Genomic DNA, 20601 nt, shown 5'->3' on the forward strand with positions numbered 1-20601 from the left:
CCATGCTAGGCTTGTGGAAGTGACCTGGTGTTAGATTTTCCCAGATGTTTGGCAAGAGTTTATCCTGTTCCCAATGACAGTAGAAAACAGTGATCAGAGATTTTCCGGAGTTCAGTTTTGATGGGGAATTAGTTAAAACAAACTGATGTTAAGGACAGAAACTACACAGTGATATCTGCTAATTTCCAGGCATTGGAAGTCTGGTCCTCATGGAAAATTCTTGCTACTGGTGGAAACTTGAATGTGCAAGGAGATTATTCCAGAAAGTCATTTCATTTGAGAATACAAGAAGAAGAAGGTGGACTTGCACACTTTCTCCCTCCTTTAGGAAGGATTCTGCCCTGCAGTCAGATCTTGCAGGAAGAATTAGGCCTTCCTAGAAGTGGTGATACAGAAAGGTTTAAATTTCAGACCTCAAACTGCACCAGCAGAGATAAGCTCACAAAAGACAATAAAGAGGCCTGCCCTTGTCCTTTGGTGAATTATATAAGATAAAAGTGGAGAGATCAAGGTTGAATACTATGCATAATACTGAGGTAAAATTCTTTCTAACCAGAGTCAGTAGACAGGTACATGCAAATGAAGACAGATAAAACCAAACCAAGGAAAGTAATTCACTGCTGAGATGTACATAATTACAGAAAAAAGAACACAAGAGACATAGCTGTATGTCCAAAGGAAGACAGTCGTCTGTACTACCTACTCAAGCCATGAGTCAGCTACAAGTGGCTGCTGCTGTTACAGGATGAGAATGTTTCATAACACCAACACAGGAATGGAGCTTGCAGACAAAGCAGTCTTTACTTAAAAGCTTTCTGCGACACATCTTTGTCACTGTATCATGAAAAAAATATTTGAAGGAAATTAAGCTGTAAAGTGTCCTGACATAAAAACAATGACAGTGCTTGCCTGAAAGCAGAGAGTATTTGTAGGTAAATAAGAAATGGAAACATTTTTCTTGAGTAGCAAACATGAAGTTCCTGCATAAGAAAACCAGTATAAACTACACAGTAGTAGAAGAAAGAATGAATTAAATGTAGTGTTTTATGCAAAGCTGGGAAGAAGTAACATGTACCTGAATATCTCTTCAAATGAAATACAATAGTAGTGTTCACCCCTTACTAAATATATGTGGTAAGGCTCTAAACAAGATTTTGTGTGAAAGGAAGAGGAAGATGTCTTTTATTTTTCCTTCTGTGGCCACCATAAACCCCGAAAACCGTAACAATTTTGTACATATTTGATAAGTTCACTGTAGCAGTTACAATCAAAAATGATATTAGAGTTTCTGAGCTTGTCACATATGGGCGTGAAAAAGCTTCTAAATGGCAGTAATTAAGCCAATGTCAATTTTCTGCTTTTTTGAAACACCAAGTTAATTATGTTTGTTAAGGTGTGGTTACATGTAGCATAGCAATGCACAGTATAATATATAGCTACAGTGAGAAACATGCACATGCATTAGAAATGAACACACCAATAAGGGGCAAATGCAACACAATAATCAGACAAAAATGGCTGTATCACCAACCATAAATTTTCAGAGAAAGTGTGTACTGATAGAGATTTAGTAAGAAAAAAGTACTTGTACGTGGTGCAAGAAAGGGAGTTCGACTATCTCCCACATATTTGTGATTTTATTAACTGTATTATTTTTCCTCTAAACAACTTCTCCCAAAAGTAACAGCCATTTGAGCCATTGAATCCTGGCTCTCTCTTCAAGCCTAGGCTATAAATCCAGTTATATAAATTAACTAAGTCAAGACAAGGTATGAAATAGGAATCTGAAGAAGAAAGTGTTTGCCTGGCATGGCATCTATTCTTCAGCTACGTCGTTGATGAAAAAATATATTATTACTTCCTATAAATCCTATTTCTTTCACTCCTATATTGATATATCATGCTGGGATTCAGAATATAAAAAGGTATTAATGCTTATTTTTCCAAAACTTACAATAAATCCAAAGTAGTCTATTTTCAAAAAGAACAAAACATTTACTGTTTTGACAAGCATTAATAAACTGTGTTCAGTTTCATTCTCAGCTAAATATTCCCTTCATTTTAAAAATGACATGAATTCAGTTCTTGGTTAACAATCTGAGGAAAAAGAAGACAATATTAGAAGACGATTCAAAGAGATATTCAAGCCAAAAAATGCTTGCAAGGAGAAAATGAACATATAAGCAGAATTAGTTACATCTAGTAGAAGAAAAAGATGTATGTAGAAATTTTATCAAAAATACAGTAAAAACATCCAAGGTCTGAGGAACACAATTATCAATAAATGGGGTGAGTATAATGTAAAGTGAAACAAAATTTGCCCAGCTCTTACTACAAACACAGCTCACTTAACAAACCATACTGTAATTGTAAATAAACCTTTAGTATCCATCTTAGGGAAAAAAAAACCCAAAAACAAACAAACAGAAAATATAAACCCAACCACCTCTCCCCCAAGTCTCTTCCCTCCCCACAAATACAAAACCAAAAAAGCTTCAGCAAAACACATCAACCTGACGTCTTTTGCAGAGGCAGTATCTGAATGCATATTTTTGACTGATTAGACAAGCTAGAATTCAAGAGCCAAAACCCAGGTGGTGTTAGGATTAAGAACATATTAGAATACAGACTGAATATGCCAACAATTATTAAGAATTATTAAGAATTTCACTCTATCCATGCACTGGACATGTGAGTTTCAGACTTCAGGACATGCATGTGGTTTAACTGTCATTACAATTTACTGTTCAGGGTGCAGTTGGGGAAGGAAAAAAGTATTTCAGAGATATAAATTAAAAGAAACTGTTGGTTGATACAGTGATAACAAAAGCTCTCCACAGTAATTTCACCAGTGATGCACAATTATTTTAATTAAAGAACTGCACATCTTACACTTGACATACTTTTATGGGGAAGTTCCATGAAGAGCAGAAAGCATCCTGTTCCTCAGAATTGTTTTTAAGAAAAGATAGAATGAAATCTTTTGGAAAACACATTAGGAAAAGTCTGTAATGGCAAAGATGTCAAATGGTCAAAACTTTCTCCTCCAGTGGCTTTCATGTTTCCTGAAGTCAATAAAATAGGGCTTGACAACAAAATCAGGGTCAGAGTATGAGTCACACCGTAGCTGATTACATATATAAACTGCATATAATTTCACCATAATTTTTTCTGACATGGTTATTTTTAAGCTATTATAACAACTACCTTCTGGGTAACTGGACTAAAAAAAAATATGATTGTATGTGTAATGAAACAGAAAGAGTACTACCCTTACTTTAAAACTGAAACAGTGGCATGAATCAGAAAATATTACTAATGTTCAGGTAAATTTTGAAAAACATAATTCTAGAACATTCTGAATATATGAATGGGGAATTCCAGATACAACACCAGAGAGAAAATGTTTCCTTAAAACCCCTTGCTTGGTTCCTGGGGCTTGTGCATATTGGATCAGTTAGGACAACAAGCACCTCTTGGACTGCGCCTACTCCCCCATAGTTCTGATTCCATTTTCTTCGAAGTCCTTTCAAGAGTGTGAAAGAACCAGTTCCCCTAAAGTCCTCTGCAGCCATTTAAAACCATTATAAGCTCAGCATGAAGAGTTATGGGGAAAGGAAGGTGCTGGAACACAGGTATCCAAAACACCTCAGAAATTTTTGATTGTAGTAGGCAACTGCCCCTTCTCCTTTGAAAGATTCTCAGTAACTTGCACAGAATCTTTCAGATTTGTAGGAGAGATGATTTAAACAAAAAAAGGGAATTACACTGTTATTCTGCTGAGATGATACCTGACTGGTATCACAAACAAATTAACAAACATATGCACAGACACATGTAAATATTTCACTAACTAGGACATTCCAGAGTTGTTTAGGTTGCCTTTACTCTAAGTGAGTAATTGACTCAAAATATTACTTCAAAAGTACTTCAAAATATTTTCCAATGGAGTGTTTTGGTCTGAAGTAGCAGCTGTTCTGAAACTGAACTTGTGGCCAACCCCACTCAAGGGGGGCACTGTACTAGTTTGCAGAGCAACCTCAGTGTGTGTGGACCAGTTTCATTTTAGAAGGAAGTAACCAAGGAGCTCCCCATGAGGTATGGCACTAAACATGCTCTAACCCATCACATCTTAATTATGGTCTGAATGCATGACTAACTTTTTACGTCTGTTCTGACACAAAAATAGACTGCATTGAGCAGGGACTAGAGCGGAAGAGTTCCAGAAGTACCTTTTAGTGAGTTATTTTATGGTTCTACAGAAAACACCAAGACTGCGCACAGTGTCACTGCAAGCACAATGGCACTAACTGATTTGATCCACTGTTGTTTCAAATTATTTTCTAATGTAAACATAGATTTCCATGTCCAGCAATTCTTACTTACCAGCTCCACAGTCTAATTTAATACAACACAAATTACCCTGGGTACTAAGGAATTTTTGGGTGGCAGTACAGATCTCTCTGCGGGTTTCCTCTTGTAAAGAGGGATTAAACTGTGCAGTTCTTGTTGTTGTCACAACCAGACTGCTGCTGAACTCACGTTAGCTTGGGTAGCTGCACATCACACTGATTAATGCAGTTATTATGCAGCGTGCATTATACATGATGAGGAACTAGAAAATCATAATGACATGTACAACCTGAAAAAAAAACCCCACTGTCAATCATTAAATGCTGAAAATTAGCTTTAAGCTTGATATTATCATCCTCTCACAGTGGTTAATGATATCCATTATAAACCAGAATTAATTCCAATTTATCTGCATATTCATTAGCAGCTTGGTATACAACCTCTCATCTTTAGGTATGCAATGATTTTAAAATATACTCAGCACTGTCATCACGTCATACTGCCTCAGTACAAAGATGTACTTCTTATTTTGTCCTTCTTGAAAATGATAAGAAAAAAACAAAGAGAAAATACAAAGAACTGAAAGAAAATTGAGGTTATTCAAAAGACTAAGACACAAACCAGCAAACTGAGATATGTGCAAATAAAAAAATACCCCTACAACAAAATGGTCTCAACTTTCCTAGAATCATAATGAACTGAAAAGGTTTTTATGTCTGGCGTCTAAATATTTCCACTTGAATCTTATTTCCTAGGAAAATTATATTTATAAGAGGTTTTTTCTTTCTACCCATTCAGCTGAAATAATTTGTCAACCTTTGTTTAGACTCAGTTAACATTGTTAAGAAGCAGAACTCACACTAATTAGCAGCTTTTAAAGCTTGTTCAGTAAAAAAGTAATTAAAAAAGAAAAAAGAGACTTCCACAATGGTACACCCACTCGTATGTTGAAGTGTGAGTGAGAAAGTAGATATGGATTTACATGAGGAATAGTGAGAGATGAAGTCTTTACAATCGGATTATGCAAGCAAGAGGACAAAACTCCCTTGGAAGCTACATTTCTTTAGTTCTACAGCTCATGGAATAATTTCTTTACTGAGTTCTTTGCTGCTGCAACAGAAATAAATATTTACATCTTAATTGGCAAAAATAATCCAGACAGTGAATCCTACCACATCTGTTCCACGTCTTCTTTCCAACAGCAGTCGGAAGACATTAGCTGTAATCTTGTTATCTTGAACACCTTGTCCAAGGCCACGGTTGTCATCCTGCATAAGCCGGCGATCCATGATCACTTCCAGCTGACCTGAAAGAGCAACACAAGGATTATACTAGTAACAGGAATATGTAAGGTTCTATTAAACATAAAAAACCTGCCCTAAAATTTAACTTACTCTAAAAAATCATATTATTTCTCTTGAGTTTGGCAGAGTAAGCACTGATCAATATTGTTAGGACTGATTATGAAAAGAGTTAGTGCCACTGGACTGTGGCTGTATATAACCTGCCAAAAAATTTTCACAAGCCCTTCTGCAGAATGTCCATCAATTTTTACTTTCAGAGTCTAAATAAAAGTTTACTATGAAAAATTATTACTTTTAACTACTATTTGCAACAAGGATACTTGGAAGTCAAACATCCAAGATGAGAATCACCCCCAAGTAGCAGCAGCTGTATGGAGAGACCTTCTGTAGAGGAACTGTCTTCACCTTGTACTCCATTCTTTTGTTTCACATTTGAAGTCAGAAGGAAAAATATGTATCAACAGGAGTATATAATTACTCACAATCACTTCTTGTACAGGTAACTTCACTTGTGGGAGTAGGAAAAAACTTCGCACTGCATAAGCACTGAGCATGAAGTTCTGCGTTTATACTGAACTGCAGCATGGCCACTCAAAACAGCTCTTTAAGCATGATGTTAAATCATATATAGCCTGATGGACAATGAAGCTCACATTCTTTTCAAGGGTCTATCTCCAGAAGGAAACCAGATTGGGGCACGTAATTAAGGCTGTTATGTTTTTTGCACACTGAATCTTCAAACAAGTTTACTTGTTTCCTAAATAAAAATGGAAGACCAAAGTACTTGTATCCTGAATAAGAAATTCACAATTTAAGCTTCTAGAAAAGGCTGCTTACTAAGGCTGTCTTTCTTATACTTCAGTGTTCTACAAACACTTACCCAATTTTCTTAAATACTTGTTCTTCCCTTCCCTCAAGTACAAACATATTTTGTTTATCCAGGACAGAAATCAGCTGATAATGAGTAAGAAAAAACTGCTATTTTGAACTCAGGTACTGTTCACATAACTTTCAGATGGTGGGTTATGCCTTGAGACACACCTGTGTCTCAGACACAGGCAGATAGATACTGAGGGTTGCTTGCCTAAACTGTAAGATTTTCAAATTTTCTTCCATGATCCATCCCTCTGAGCTCCTGAAAGACCTTCAGAAAAATGTCATGAAGCATATGATATTCAGCAACCACTGAACCTTCAACTTAATTTTCTGTTCTTTTTTGAGGAATCCAGCATGCCTTCTGGACAAGGTAGACAATTTAGTAATTTAATGGAATATTACTTAATGATAACAAATCAGATTAATTAATTCTCCTTTTTTTCTTAGTGGGACGGAGTAAATATTTGACGTTGGTGTATCTTCAATGACATAATACAGTTTGCCAAAGAGTGACACAGTCAAGAAATCAATGTCATGTCAGGTAGGGGATACATCTGTTGCTCTTCTATTAAACTGGAGTAGGTGAAAAGCCTCTAATGTATTCTGACAGATTTGAAACAAGTGCTCACAGAAGGTCAGTTTCTCCCTGATGCTTAACTGCAAAATGTCCAACAGTGCTAGCCTCAACTTCCCTAATTTGATGGCAGAGAGCGGGACTGTCTGTGGATTTAGATGGTGCATTATTCTGTGACTCAGAGATTAAGATTGTTAAAGAATAAATACAGACACTATTATCAGGTAACAAAGCCTCTGCACACTAATTTAATCTCCAATACCCATTTAATGCGTGCATAACAACACTGGAGGTGTCAGGGTCATTCACAAGATCAGACCAATAGGAACTGGGTTTCCAGCAAGGGGAGGGAAGAAAAAATGTGGTTTGGGTCTTGTATCCAGTAGACTTGGAACAAAAGGCTGGTATTTTCCACTGTGGTTTTATTAAAGCATCACTGTATATGTCAGTGTTAATTCCCTGCCCTAAAGTGAATTAGGTTTGCTAATACTGCCACTAATCCAGCATGGTATTCACCTTTTGTCAGAACACAGTATTTATGACATTTTTCTTAAAACAAACTGGGAAGTAGGCGTTGGTGCAGTTTCTGATGGACTTTTCTGAGTATTCATTCCATTATTTTTTGAAATCATATACATTTAAACTGACAATATATATTACAGCAAGGAATTATACATCTTAAGTTATGAATTATATACCTTATTTTGCCCACTACCTCTAGCTTTATCTCCTCCATTCCAATAGACTGAATAACTGCCCTCTGTTTCCAGTCCTCCAGGCCATTCATCATACCCTTTTCTGCTCCAAGGAGCAAGACTGTGTCTCTTTTGGAATTCTTAATATGAATTGATTTTTCTTGTCAATATATTCAAAGTACTCCATTAAATTTGTGAGGTATGATTTTGTTTCAGAAGTATGTTCACTTGTACCCAGGGTCATATTTATCCTTTATTTCACTAACACTAATCTTCAAAAAAGCTGCTGGTGTTTTTCCTTGACAGGGAAGTTAGGCTATACTGTATATACCTTAAGACTAGTGCTGTCTACACTAAAGCAAACAAAGAGAACAAAAAACATGATCAGCATTCTTCTTAAGTCCTCTGCTACTCTGCTAAAGAATAACCCCTTTAGTTCTGCTACTTCATTCCTGAGTTCCACCAGAGTTCTTGGGTGAAAAATAGCTGGTTCTGACAATTCATTGCTCCTTCTGTCATTTTTGCAATCTTTTTCCTCTGTCTCTAGTTTGAGAGGGATCTTTCATTGAAGATGACAGGATCTCATGTGGGACCAACCTCTTCCTCCTTGCTTAGGGACATATTCTAAAACTTTTCAGAGTTGGAAAAATTTACTTCTCTCTTCAAATGCTTGTAGGTAAGTATGGAAATCTCTGAACGAACTATTTCAGAAAATCATGAAGGAGAGACTTTTATCTTATCTATCATCTTATATTTACCATTTTTCAAGCTTGCAACACCTAGAGACTGAGCTGAATGAAGTGTCAAACGAACACCAACATCTTGGATATAAGCCATGGTAGTCATAGGATAGATATTTGCTTGAAGAGGCAACTTGCTCATCGTCAGTCTGGGCTGGATCTGCATTATGAACACAAACTTCAACAAGGTACATTCTTTTTATGCAATTAAATTTCAAAGACATTTTCAGACATTTATCCCATGTGCTTTGGAAGAACAACCATCATGAAAGCATTCACTCAACTGTATTATTTAGCTTTTTGGGGAGATTTGTGGCTAAAATTACCACTTTGGAAATGGTAACTTCAATGTACTTTTACATCAAAGAATATTAAAAAAAAATGTGAAAGATTCATCAAGAGAATCTACAAAAAGGAATAATCACAGTTATAAAATGAGAGAAAAATTTTTCCCCTCTAGAGAGCAAGCAATGAATAGATTTAAGGTAGCAGAAAAGGAATTGTTGGTTTATAATGGGAACTCATTGAAGTGCTGTTGGAATTCTTGAATGCTACATGACAACTGAGTAGTAGTATTAAAACTATTTTCATGTTTAAATATTCATTGTCTCCAGCAAAATACAGTACTACACAGTAACTGGAAAACCAGTAGTCTTTTACTTAGGACTCATGGTCTCCTGTATTTGCAAAACTATTTTTAGCAAGAAAGGAAGGTAAGGAAGACCAATTTTTCTCTCTTTGTGTGAGCTGCACAGTTCAAATTAAGACAATAGTCCCACTACATTTCCTCAGATGCATTAACAATAGAAAAAGCATAACACATGCAAAATACATCACTTATTTCAAACACAGCAATAAGCAGCTCTTCACCAGATCTGGTCCTTATGTATACTTATCACTGTGTTATCCAATGGCTCTAACGAAATAAACAAAGCGGAGGGAAAGAAGGTATGCGCATATATAAGCAACCACGTGGTGACTTGCTGTATTATAATTCTTACATTAAAAAGCATATAAAGGAATATTCAACAAACTCCTTTAAAGCACACACTTACTTCTTCATCTGGTCTACATAAAATTTTATAACAGATATATTTTTAAAAAGCATTTTTCCTTTTAAATTATTAGTGCAGTTTAACGTGAGAGTTTGTTTAGTATAAGCTCTTTATATTTAGACAGTCAAAACCTGACACCCTAAGCTTTTACAATTAAAAGATGGCAATTACCTGATATCCATTAAGATCAGTATAGAATCTATTTTGACTGTTTATGTCAGATGAAATTCTCATTGCAAGTTCACGGTTATATTCTCCTCTAATGTCCACAATATTGGAAACTTCAAGAGACTGTCCTTCCAAACCTACATGAAAAAGACGCATTTAAAATCTCTAAAAGTGATTGCCACATGTATAAGAATGACTGTGCTCCCAGAACAGAGTGATCTAGTTTTTGTTTTCTGTATATCTAACCAGATATTGGAAGACAGTTCAGTTATGTGACAGATGATAGAGCAGTATTTCTAATTTGGTACAAATTGAACAGACAGTCTGAAAGAGAGCACTGAAGGGGAACAGGAGCAATACATGGCAAGAACCAATGTGGGTTCCAGTACATCAGTAGGAAACAGCATACAACTGTTAAGTGCTGTCTTTAAATAAATATGCTGGAGCAAGACCTGGTCAGTCACTTCTCCCCTTCACTCTTAAGCAGCTGTCACCATTCCCAGACAAGAATGAAGTTACCAGCGTCTTGACAGAACGGTTCAACTGAGCAGGAAACTGTGAGCAGCTGTTTTAACCAAAGGAGCAATAATCTTCCTTAAGGACAGTGAATTAAGAATTTTCACCTAATACAGTCACAAGCAGGACACAAAACTTTGTTGACAGGGAAAGGATTCGTATTTATTAAAAGAAGGATTAGGTGTCTGAAAATTTGGACAAGTTGTTCAGTGAGATTTTTTTTTTCTACAGTGCCTTGTACTGAAAATTACATACCTTTAATAATAACCTGCCCTTTTCAAACAGTTCAAGACACAATCTGGAGTGGAATCATACCATCATTCAGCATCACCACTTCTACCCTTTCTGTAGTCTAATGGGACTAATGATTGTGAAAAGAATTGCACCAAGCAGAACAGAGATACATATTTGTTTCATCTATTTTAAAATCTGAATGCCACCTGCAGAAGTACAGCAACTGTTAAAATGTTAACATTTACCAATGGCTATTAAACTTCAGTGCTAAATGGAAAACATTTGGTTCAGCTAATCACATCTATTTTCCCAAACCTAGTCTGGAAAATGTGGATTTATACGCTCCACTTTTGATGCCCCCAGTCATAGATCTTCCAAATATTTAAAGTACTTTTTCCAAATATTTAAAAGCATGAGTACATTGAAGAAGAATACAGTATTTTAGCTTAGAGTTTCATCATTTTTGTACTACATAATTTGAGATAATACAGAAATACAACTATGAAGAAAATAAAGCATATGAAGCTTCTGATAAAAAGATTCAACAAAATCATGCTAATATCAAAAACAGATGCCAATGTCAGCAGAAGTTAAAAAACACTCAATGGTGAATTACTGAACAGCGTTGTCAACCCAGAGTATCTTCTCCCCAAAATCAAGAGAATTTTAAAGCCAAAAGGGGTAAAAGCTGTTTTTTTCCCCAAAATTGCAGAAGAAGATGTAGGACTTGGAAGTACTATCCAACAGCTGGGTTAGCCACACAATCAGGCTTGCTGCCCCTTGGCAAGCAGGCAAGTTACAACAGGAGATCAGGTCCTTACTTGAAATCAAAACACATTTATACACATGCACATATTGATTTTTTTCCACATGATTTGTTACTGTATATATCTAGTATCTAGACTTCAAAATATCTTATTATAATTGACATAATGCTTTATAAATAACTTCCCTTACAAAGCCAAGGAAATAGACCTCAGCAAAACAATGATGCAAAGCTATCAAATTTTAAACTTGAGAATGAACACTTAAAGAAATTGAAATAAAAACACACCAAAAAGCAAACAGACAATATATAATCTATATTTTGCATCATTTTTCCTTGTCAAAGCTAGAAGCATGGTACAGGACTTACACGTGTACATATTACATATGTAATGGTGTAAGTATTGAAACATCATGATGAATTAAAAATTGTCAGAAAAGCCAAAGGAAAAAAGTAGACAGTACACTCACAAGAAAAGATAAAGTTAAGTGTTAGGAATTGGCAATTAAGTGATTTTCACTGACAACACATTTTCTGGTAACTGTGAAAGGGAAGTGAAATACTTCTAGTAGGCATTTAGTAGCGAATTAAACAAAAAGGAGTACTACAGAAAAATCTACTTTACAATAACAGCCTCACCCTAACAACCAAAAAACAGGCTTTTTAGGGTCTTTCCCTCCCCTTCACTACAATAAATATCCACCTATATAAGTTCCCTCCTTGCTGAGAATTTTGATTTACTGAAACTCACACAGAAATGTAACTTTCTTTCCACATTCTTGGCAACCTGGTACCTCTTGACCTCAAGGTACCTTTTTTCCTCTAAGCTGATTTTACATACTTGTCACTTAAAACCAAGAAACCATAATCTTAAATATGAGTCATGTTTCCTTAGGATCTTCAACAACAAATTACTATGCAAACTCTTGGTTTGTGTTTCTAAGGAGTGTGAGCTAATGTTTGATCCAGAATTACTTTATCAGCTGGCAACTGAACTCTGATCAGCTTTTGGCATATGTATAAACTCCAGCAACTTCGAACTTCAATGTACATGTCACAAAAATGAGGCATCCGAATCAATTTTAGTTCTTTAGTTCTAGAGTGAAATACAGTAGAAGTAAAATGAAACAAAAAACCCCCCAGAAATCAAACAGATGATGTCAATACTACTTTTGAAACCTAAAAGAAAGAATGAAAAGCACAAGGAAGACTTTGAAAGTACTTACAACTTCCCTTTTTTTTTTTTGAAGTTGTTTAGGAAAAATAATTAAATTTGATAAATAAGACTTTAAAAAATATGCAGAAAATTTGACTCCTACAGTAAAGTTTCTAATACAAAACATGTCAGTTCCTTCAGCTAAAAACATTAACCAGTCCTTCTTTATTTCAGAATTCCAGTAGACACAAATAATAAATAACTGAAAATGTATGTTGCTAAACCACAGAAAGATACACTTACGCATGTTAATTCAAGTTTCCATGGGAAAATAATTGTATAGAATTGCACCATGATTTCCTCCTTCTTTTACATTTTTCAGTGGCCAATTTTATCTAGTTTGGAAGGGTAGAAAATTTCCAAAATGACTGTTTACCAAGAATTTCCTTGGAAATCAGTAGCTGAACAGTAAAGAAACAAAAACCTGAAAGCCTTACTGAAGAAAACAAGGGAAAACTGGTATGATGTTATTTCCTAAGAAACAAAAAGTTGATGTGCGGTGCTGGTGCCTCTCAACAGACACAGCCAACTCTGTCACAAGCTCTTCCAAGCAGATAAAGGACATACAAAGGAAGGTCATAAACAACTAAAGCCTGGAGTTGTGATGTAAACTAGACTTCTCTAGTTTAAGGCCATTAATATATATTGTACATCCATCAGTCAATGTGAAACTACGAAAGAAACTATGTTTTTACCTTACCTTCAAGATATTTCTATTTTTTGTCTGATTTTCAAAATGTACCGCTATTTACAGCATCCAGATGAGTCAGTAAAGTCTGGAGAGATATCTCTAACAAATCTGTTAAGTACACCAGCTTAATAACTAGCATGATACTCAGAGAGAAATCACAGTGCACTGGAGTCAATACAACTTCAGTCTCATGACCTCTGCACTAGTGCAGACAGAACTGCATTTAAACATTCAAAAGGCAGGTAGGATCCAAACCATAGTGATGTAAAATAACTGTCGAGAGAGACAGAATTTCACAACTCTTACCCTGGACTTTATACAGCCGCATGGTATGTGTCATGTGGTGAAAAAAACAAACAACTTCTGAGAAAATCTTTCCATGAGTAACTCTTATGACAGGTGGGTCTGTAAAAATATAAGGCTACAAAAATAAAACAGAAAGTCAGAGTAAGTATTTTGGAAGTTTTGCCTAAATGTAGTGCCAATAAATCAAAGCATTTAATAAATATTAAAATAGCATTTTATTTTTTTAAACCATTCCAGATCTAAAAACCTGAAGATTAAAAAATTACTCCTAATCTGAAATTCAGCAACTTCTCTTCAGAGTCTCACATTTTCTTTAGGTAAAATTAGGTTAAGTCTCATTACATATCTCACAAGTATTTTATGAGGATTAATGGATACAAGGTCTACAGACAAGCACATGAATGCATTGATACTGCATCTGGATTGAGCCCTTTTGCAAGAAAAATTTTAACTGCTAACCAGGAATTAAATACTGTAGTGTCATAATTTGTGGCAGGTGGTTTAACTACCTCTGTCAGTGGTACATTGTATAAGGAAAGCCTCCCCTACTCTGCCTTGTGGATCAATTTCCATATCCTTTTGAAAGTAGAAGAGAAAGCTTTTTCTTCATCAGAAACAGCTACTGCCAGTAGGAGGTCTCTGGAATGCAGGGTAAGGCTGGGAATCCTTACAAAAAGCCAACAAGGACAGTGGCTTACTACTCATGGTTCCCACAGAATAGGACAAATTTTGCAAATCAAAAGTCAAACCAAAGAGATGAAGAAAATTATTTTTCCATGTAGTCACAGCATTTAGAGTCTTGGCTAGGCAAACGACAACTTTTTTTTAAAACACAGTAGATCCCAAACTAAACTATGTGCACTAGCTGGAAATAAATGGATGGCTGTAAAGGTAAAAATGAATTAAATATTGACAATGTACAAGCCAAAAATGAAAACACAACACACGCAATTACTTCAATAGGGAAACAACTGTAAATAAAGACTTCACTCAAAAAAACCCCACCACAAATGCTTGAAAAACAGGTTATTCAGAGGGATGTAGGCAAAAAGCTCTCAGAGGGTGGCTGTCTTACTTCTGTATATAGCACGGCCATAAGGACAGAGCACGGTCTTTCTTGAAGCAATGACACCAAAGATCAAATATATCTTGAGGAAGAGCAGAGATCAAACTTACAAACATACAGAAAAAAACATACTAGAGAAGAACAAGTACAGGTAAATATCCAACATTCTTTGAAATATAATTGTATGTATATTTAGAGGGAAGATTTCAAGAAGTATTGTATAATAGAAAAAACTGAAAGAGACTTTCAAGGGCTAAAAGCCTGCCTTTTCTATTCACATACTTATTCTTAGAGCTTCAAAATACTGCTTAATAAAAGCTGTGCCAGAGTTCCAAGAGGCAACTCTGCAGTTATCAACTACAGGAATTTTGTATACAGGATTTTGGAAGAAAAATCACATCTACTTACACCTTGATAAGATTGTTTGGTTTAGGGACACAGAGCTTTTTCCTACTGAAAATCTTATCCAGTTAATCAATAGAAAACCTCAAAAGAGTGTTTTAGACTTCTTGACAGTCTACAAGAAAAAACAATGGAATACTTCCATAGGGTCTCATCTTGTCAATAGGACAGACAAGTGTTATCTATTACGCAAAACCCATTTGCTAGGTGAGAAATACAGCAGAAATATGGTATTCAGGGGGCACATAAGCCCAATGAACTAATATGCTGAGATAAAAGAAATTTGAAGACCAGATCTCAAGTTAGAACCTCTTATTTCCATGAAGAACTGACAATATCCGTAACTGTAGACTGAATTCTCCCCTTCTGGCAGAAGAGATTCTTATTTGCTTTTCTATCACACATAGGTAGAGAAGACAAACTCATTTAACCTGTGACTACATGGCTTCTAAAAGTTAAAAATCCCACAGGGGAACTGGATGACCGACCAAATGGTGGAATAATCAAACCCTTCAAAATCCTCCCTGCAGGGTACAGCAACATGAAGGTACTCAAGCTAGCAAAGACAGACTGAAACAGCACCTAAAGGAACTCTCAGAAAATGAACTGAGAAACCTGAGGCCATCAGGACAAACAAATTACCTGTGAACCAGGAGAACGTTACTTGCACAGACAGCAGACTGCCAAATATATTCTGTTATCAAAGTAACACAGAGCTTACAGTCTGCGGTAGTTCATACGAGTATTTCCTGCTGGGCTCTCACTAGAGCTAGCCAGCAAAATGGAGAGATGCTGGATGAGTAACACAGGAAGGTAAAAAGCTGTGCACTTATTAGAAAAAAATTACCTGAAGTAATTTCAAAAACCAAAAATTAAAAAAAAAAAAACCAACAAAAAACAAACCAAACACTTGGAAGAACTCTTTTCCGTTGTGTTTTTTAGTACAAAATACAAGTGCGATATTGACAACAGCTATTAAAATACACAGAAAGCTGAAATGAGATGGATATATCTGCTGTCAGATTCTGGGATATTGCCATAAACATTAAGTTCACACACCTGAGCCTCCAGGCTGCACATGTAGCCAGATCAGCTCTTCTTCTGAAGATAAAGGCAATCACACAGACTGTTCTGAACGAAACAGAAATATGAGCTGATGAAAAAGGAACTTTTATTTTGAAGATATTGCCTGAAACTAATCAATTTTTTAAAAACAGTAATTGGTGATTTTGCTAGCACATGCATTGAGTTTGCAAGCCTCCAATTCAGACACAGTGCTAGGAAAGGCACAAAAGAGGAAGGCGGCTTACAAAAGCAGATGCTATAATGTAGTCTTGGAGATCAGACAAGTTCTTTCTGATAGAAAGAGTGGCAATATGATGTATACTCAAGTTCTCACGGATGACTGATATTCCCTGATTGTTGAGCAAGCAAGAAAAATGAAGTAAAAGTATGGTAGTGATAGAACAGGGAAGCCTTCTAATTGATTTAGTACTTAGAAAAGCACACTAATCCTAGAAAGTGATTTGTTGATAGTTACCAGGAGAAATACCAAGAGCTCAGAACGTATAAAAAGATAACTGCCCAGGTTTGCCACAGCAAAAATTTCAATCAACCAGGCTTTTAAGCAGGAAAACATCTTTATGCATTGAACTTGCAATTGTTCTAGTATCATTGTAAAGATCCTTGGTGAGATGCACAGGTTTGTGAAATGATCCTGGTCCTGGATCTGAACTACAAAAGTTCCAGTTTTCACATCTTTTGATGTGAAAGTCTAGGGCAATGTGGAAAGAACAAACAATGATAGAGATATTTGGAAAACTGATTTGACAAAGTCCTGGTCTCAATTCAGTATTAAGTCTGCTTTGAAAACAAGCATGGACTAAAGGACCTTCCAGCATGAAGTAATCTGTGATTATTCACACCTTGAATTGGAATAAAAATATGCTGGTCTCATATCCAATGGTTAAGCTGAAGACTCCACTTTCTAAAGAGTTAAAATAAATAGCTGCTGTAATATTTGTTCCACTCAAATCCACTGGAATGAATTCCATTGTAAAAGATCCAGCAGCCTGCTGAGGCAGTTTTTGTTGAGCCTGGAAATCAGTATTTTTCAGAAACGGGACAACAGAACTATGGATCAAAGGGTTCAGAAATCATCTTTCTGTACTCATATTCAAGAGAAATAAGACAACCTTCCTTTGGAAAAAAAGTGGGCAAGAAGGTTGGAGAGAAGCTAGCAAGGAATTTTAAGGGAGTATACTTGGAGCAAAATAATACCTCATGGATCCCTAGGGTATATTAAAATACTTAACATCAAAACAGGTGCCAAAGGATGGACATAACTGGAGATATACCTTCACCAAAATATTTACTGGCTTGTACAGAAGATGGCATGGCATATTGCAGCCTGGAGGCATGAAGAATGGGCAATAAGCTTCTTCCCTTGTAGACAAGTAAAGCACTCCTAACCATTTTAGTGTGGCCAGAAAACTTCTGGTAGTGCAGCACACTGTTGGTCTGGATGCCAAAAAAACTACGCCCAGGGGAAAGTTTTCAACCACAGATTAAATGCTCTGGATATGTCTGAGATTTAAAAAAAAGACCTCAAGACAAAGCCTACAGGAAAAGGTGTTTTTCAATAGCAGATTGCCTCTTATTTGGCAGGGTTTGAGATTAGACTGAGTTAATATCATGTATTTTAGCTCTAGCACTAGAGATCCTGCAAGAGGGGAAAAAAAAAAAATCTGTTTTCTTCCACATTCTGTTAGCATATAAGTACCTATGGGAACTAGTACATACACAGAATCACAGAACCAGCTCCCTGAGGGAGAATCAGAATTTCCTTTGGGTGTACCAAAACCCATCACTTTGATAGTGAAAAAAATTATTTGTAAAACAAAAATCAACTACTCACATTGATCCCACAAACACTAAGCATCTGATGCTTTGGAAAAAACTGCTTTGCTCTATTCCCTATTGATAACCAAGCAGGGCTAGTAAGAAGTCATCACATATTGACTTGTCTTGAATACACAAAAGAAAATACAGACATTTAACTGTTTCAAAGTTTATTGAATACTGTGGGGTTTTTTCCACAGATCTACAAAAATACGAGTTGGCCATCCTTCACAAAATCACAGGAGACAAAAACATGTTTTCTCTTCATGAACAGGACACTTTTGTTTGTATTTGTTGCAAGGCCCAAGGAAACCCTTTCCTTCCAAATTTTGGTAATGCTGTCAATCAGTTACACTGCACTGCCATTTAAAAAAGTTAAGATGCTGCCTTTTCCCTGGTACCTTGCTTTTTCCTCTGACTTTGCAGAAAATACAAAGGCATGGTAGGAGGGCTGTCCTATCTCTCTAGACCTGCAGGATGGAGGACCTGCTCTGCACCTCTGTTCTGGACTTTGCACTGTTGTAGTTTAGCCCTGTGGCCAGACAGATGATTAAACCAGACGAAGAAAAATAATTTCTGAGTATTTCAGAACTGAAAATAAAGTAACCAAAAGATTTATCAGATGACAAAATTAATCAACTAACAAGGGCAAAGAAAACATATAACTCTACTGCTACCAAAGGAAAATAGTCCAACATAAAAAGCAATTATTCTTTGCAAATTTTGCTGTAATACATAGGGTAAGGGAGGTAAGGAAAAAACCAAAACAACAAAACACCTAGCCAGAAATCAAGAAAACTGCCTGCCATTTATCCTATTGCCAGTTCACACAAGGACTTAGAAAGTTAGTCAATCCACATCAGACTAAGAACCCTGAACAGATGGCATTTCTTTTAAGACAGAAAACGTTAGTTCAAATTGCTTTAGAAACTACTATAGAATTACATTGTTATTCCCAGTGGGACAACTTAATTAGTGTTATTAAAATGCAAGCCAAATGAGCCTTATGGTGAAGCATAATATTAATGAGGCAGAATTTTCAGAAGTATCACAATTTCATTTTTATTGTATAAAACATTACAAAAATTGAACACCACCCTTTTAATCTTAACTTAAAATGTAGTTTAATTTCATTTTTCTTTTCTAAGTGTGCTTGCAGACATGTGACAGACTTTTTCTGTTTAAGCCATATCATTTTGCTACCTCAATTCATCCAGATTATTTTAATAAACCAAATAACTTAAAGGTGTAGTTAAAATTACATAACTGCTAGATTTAGTGATTATTTTTATAAGCAAAAGATGAATCAGAATATAAAATGAAATTAGTTAAAGTGTGACCACGCAGTTAATGAAAGGTAAAATTTAAAAACTGTAAGTGATATTGTTCCAGTATCCACAGATAAAAACTCAACAAAATATATGAAATGACATATAAAATGAAGAGTAAGGGAACCATGATGAACATATCTGAAATAAACAATTATGGGACTAAATATACTAAATAGTTGAAAACTGTCAACTCACAGACCTCAAAAGGTATGCTACTAGGAAAGACTGCTAAAAGAAAAGAAAACTCTTCTGTCCCTTCCAGACTGATTTACACACATAAGGGGAAAAAAAGAAAAAGAAAAGAAGAAGAAAGAAAGCCAAACACCCCTCCCTCCCGCCAAAAATTAGAATGATTACTCTTGCATATTTCCTAAAATGGTAAGCATAGAACTCATATTTGCATGCAACTTAGGTTTTCACAAGAGAAATTCAGAAGAAATATGCTGCCAACTAGCTAGCTTCATAAATGTTCATTATTTTATCTTTTGCCTTCTGAAATATCACCCTTCCGGTTCCAAAAGAGGTATGGTAGGCTCCGTATGGTAATTAAGTCACTGCAAGAATGCTGCCATTTCCCAATTTCCAATCTGAAAACTAATAGGAGTATGCTGTTGCTCTCCAGTAATTACACAGCTAAAAATACAGATAACCCTGGAGAACTAAATCAGAACAGTTCCTTGCTACTCTGTCTTTATATACACCAATTGGGACTCAGTATCTTAATTACTATAATAAACTAAATACTCTAATATCAGCTTAAAAAGTAGCTCTGAACCAGAAGCAACTCATTCACAATTAAAAAAATATATTAAAAACCAGAAAAGTGAAGAAGTAGAAATTCATCAGTATGTCCTACACATTTTCACCATAGAAAGTGAAAATGAACTTATTTAATTGATAATGAATGGTCACATCTCACTGGATTTCTTGCAAGGATCACATCTTAAGTTTTTTTTGGAATCATAAATATTCTCTAGATTTTCACATTTTCAAATTTTTACCGTGTTTTTACTCTGATGTAGGGTTAGGAAGTATGAACTTCTGCCAATCATTTCAGTAACTGATGTCATTATGTCTAGCTACACAGCTTTTATTTCAGTTTTGGGGACAACTAGCTCTTCCAATCTGTATTTGCCAAACACTTCAAGTTACTTCAAGATAAGAATCTCTTTGCAAACAGAAGGTTTACCTTGGCATCTCCATCTGGTAAGAAGAGATAAGCTCCACTTTTATCTCGGTTACTGGTAGTTCCATACCAAGCAAACTCCACCTTCATTTGATGGTTTTTACCATCTTCTTTGGTATTAATTTTCTAAAAGGACAGAGATTCATGTTAGGTTTCCATAAAGAAGCACAAAAGTTCTCAAAAAAGTAAAATATAGTGTTTTGAAATAAAATATAACATAC

General features: G+C 35.6%; 1 protein-coding gene across 2 annotated transcripts in view; it reads right to left on the reverse strand.

Moving 5' to 3' along the window:
• Nucleotides 1-20601, reverse strand: part of MAN2A1 (mannosidase alpha class 2A member 1) — a 112049-nt gene that overhangs the window by 16669 nt on the left and 74779 nt on the right. For both annotated transcript variants that reach the window (XM_039566682.1, XM_039566683.1), the window contains exons 15-19: nt 20384-20506; nt 13495-13609; nt 9769-9902; nt 8561-8702; nt 5526-5659 (exon numbers count right to left, since the gene is read on the reverse strand). In XM_039566682.1, the coding sequence (XP_039422616.1) occupies nt 5526-5659; nt 8561-8702; nt 9769-9902; nt 13495-13609; nt 20384-20506 (648 nt within the window). The remainder of the gene's footprint in view (nt 1-5525; nt 5660-8560; nt 8703-9768; nt 9903-13494; nt 13610-20383; nt 20507-20601) is intronic.

This window comes from Corvus cornix, chromosome Z, assembly GCF_000738735.6.
Source record: "Corvus cornix cornix isolate S_Up_H32 chromosome Z, ASM73873v5, whole genome shotgun sequence".
Classification (NCBI taxonomy): Eukaryota; Metazoa; Chordata; class Aves; order Passeriformes; family Corvidae; genus Corvus; species Corvus cornix.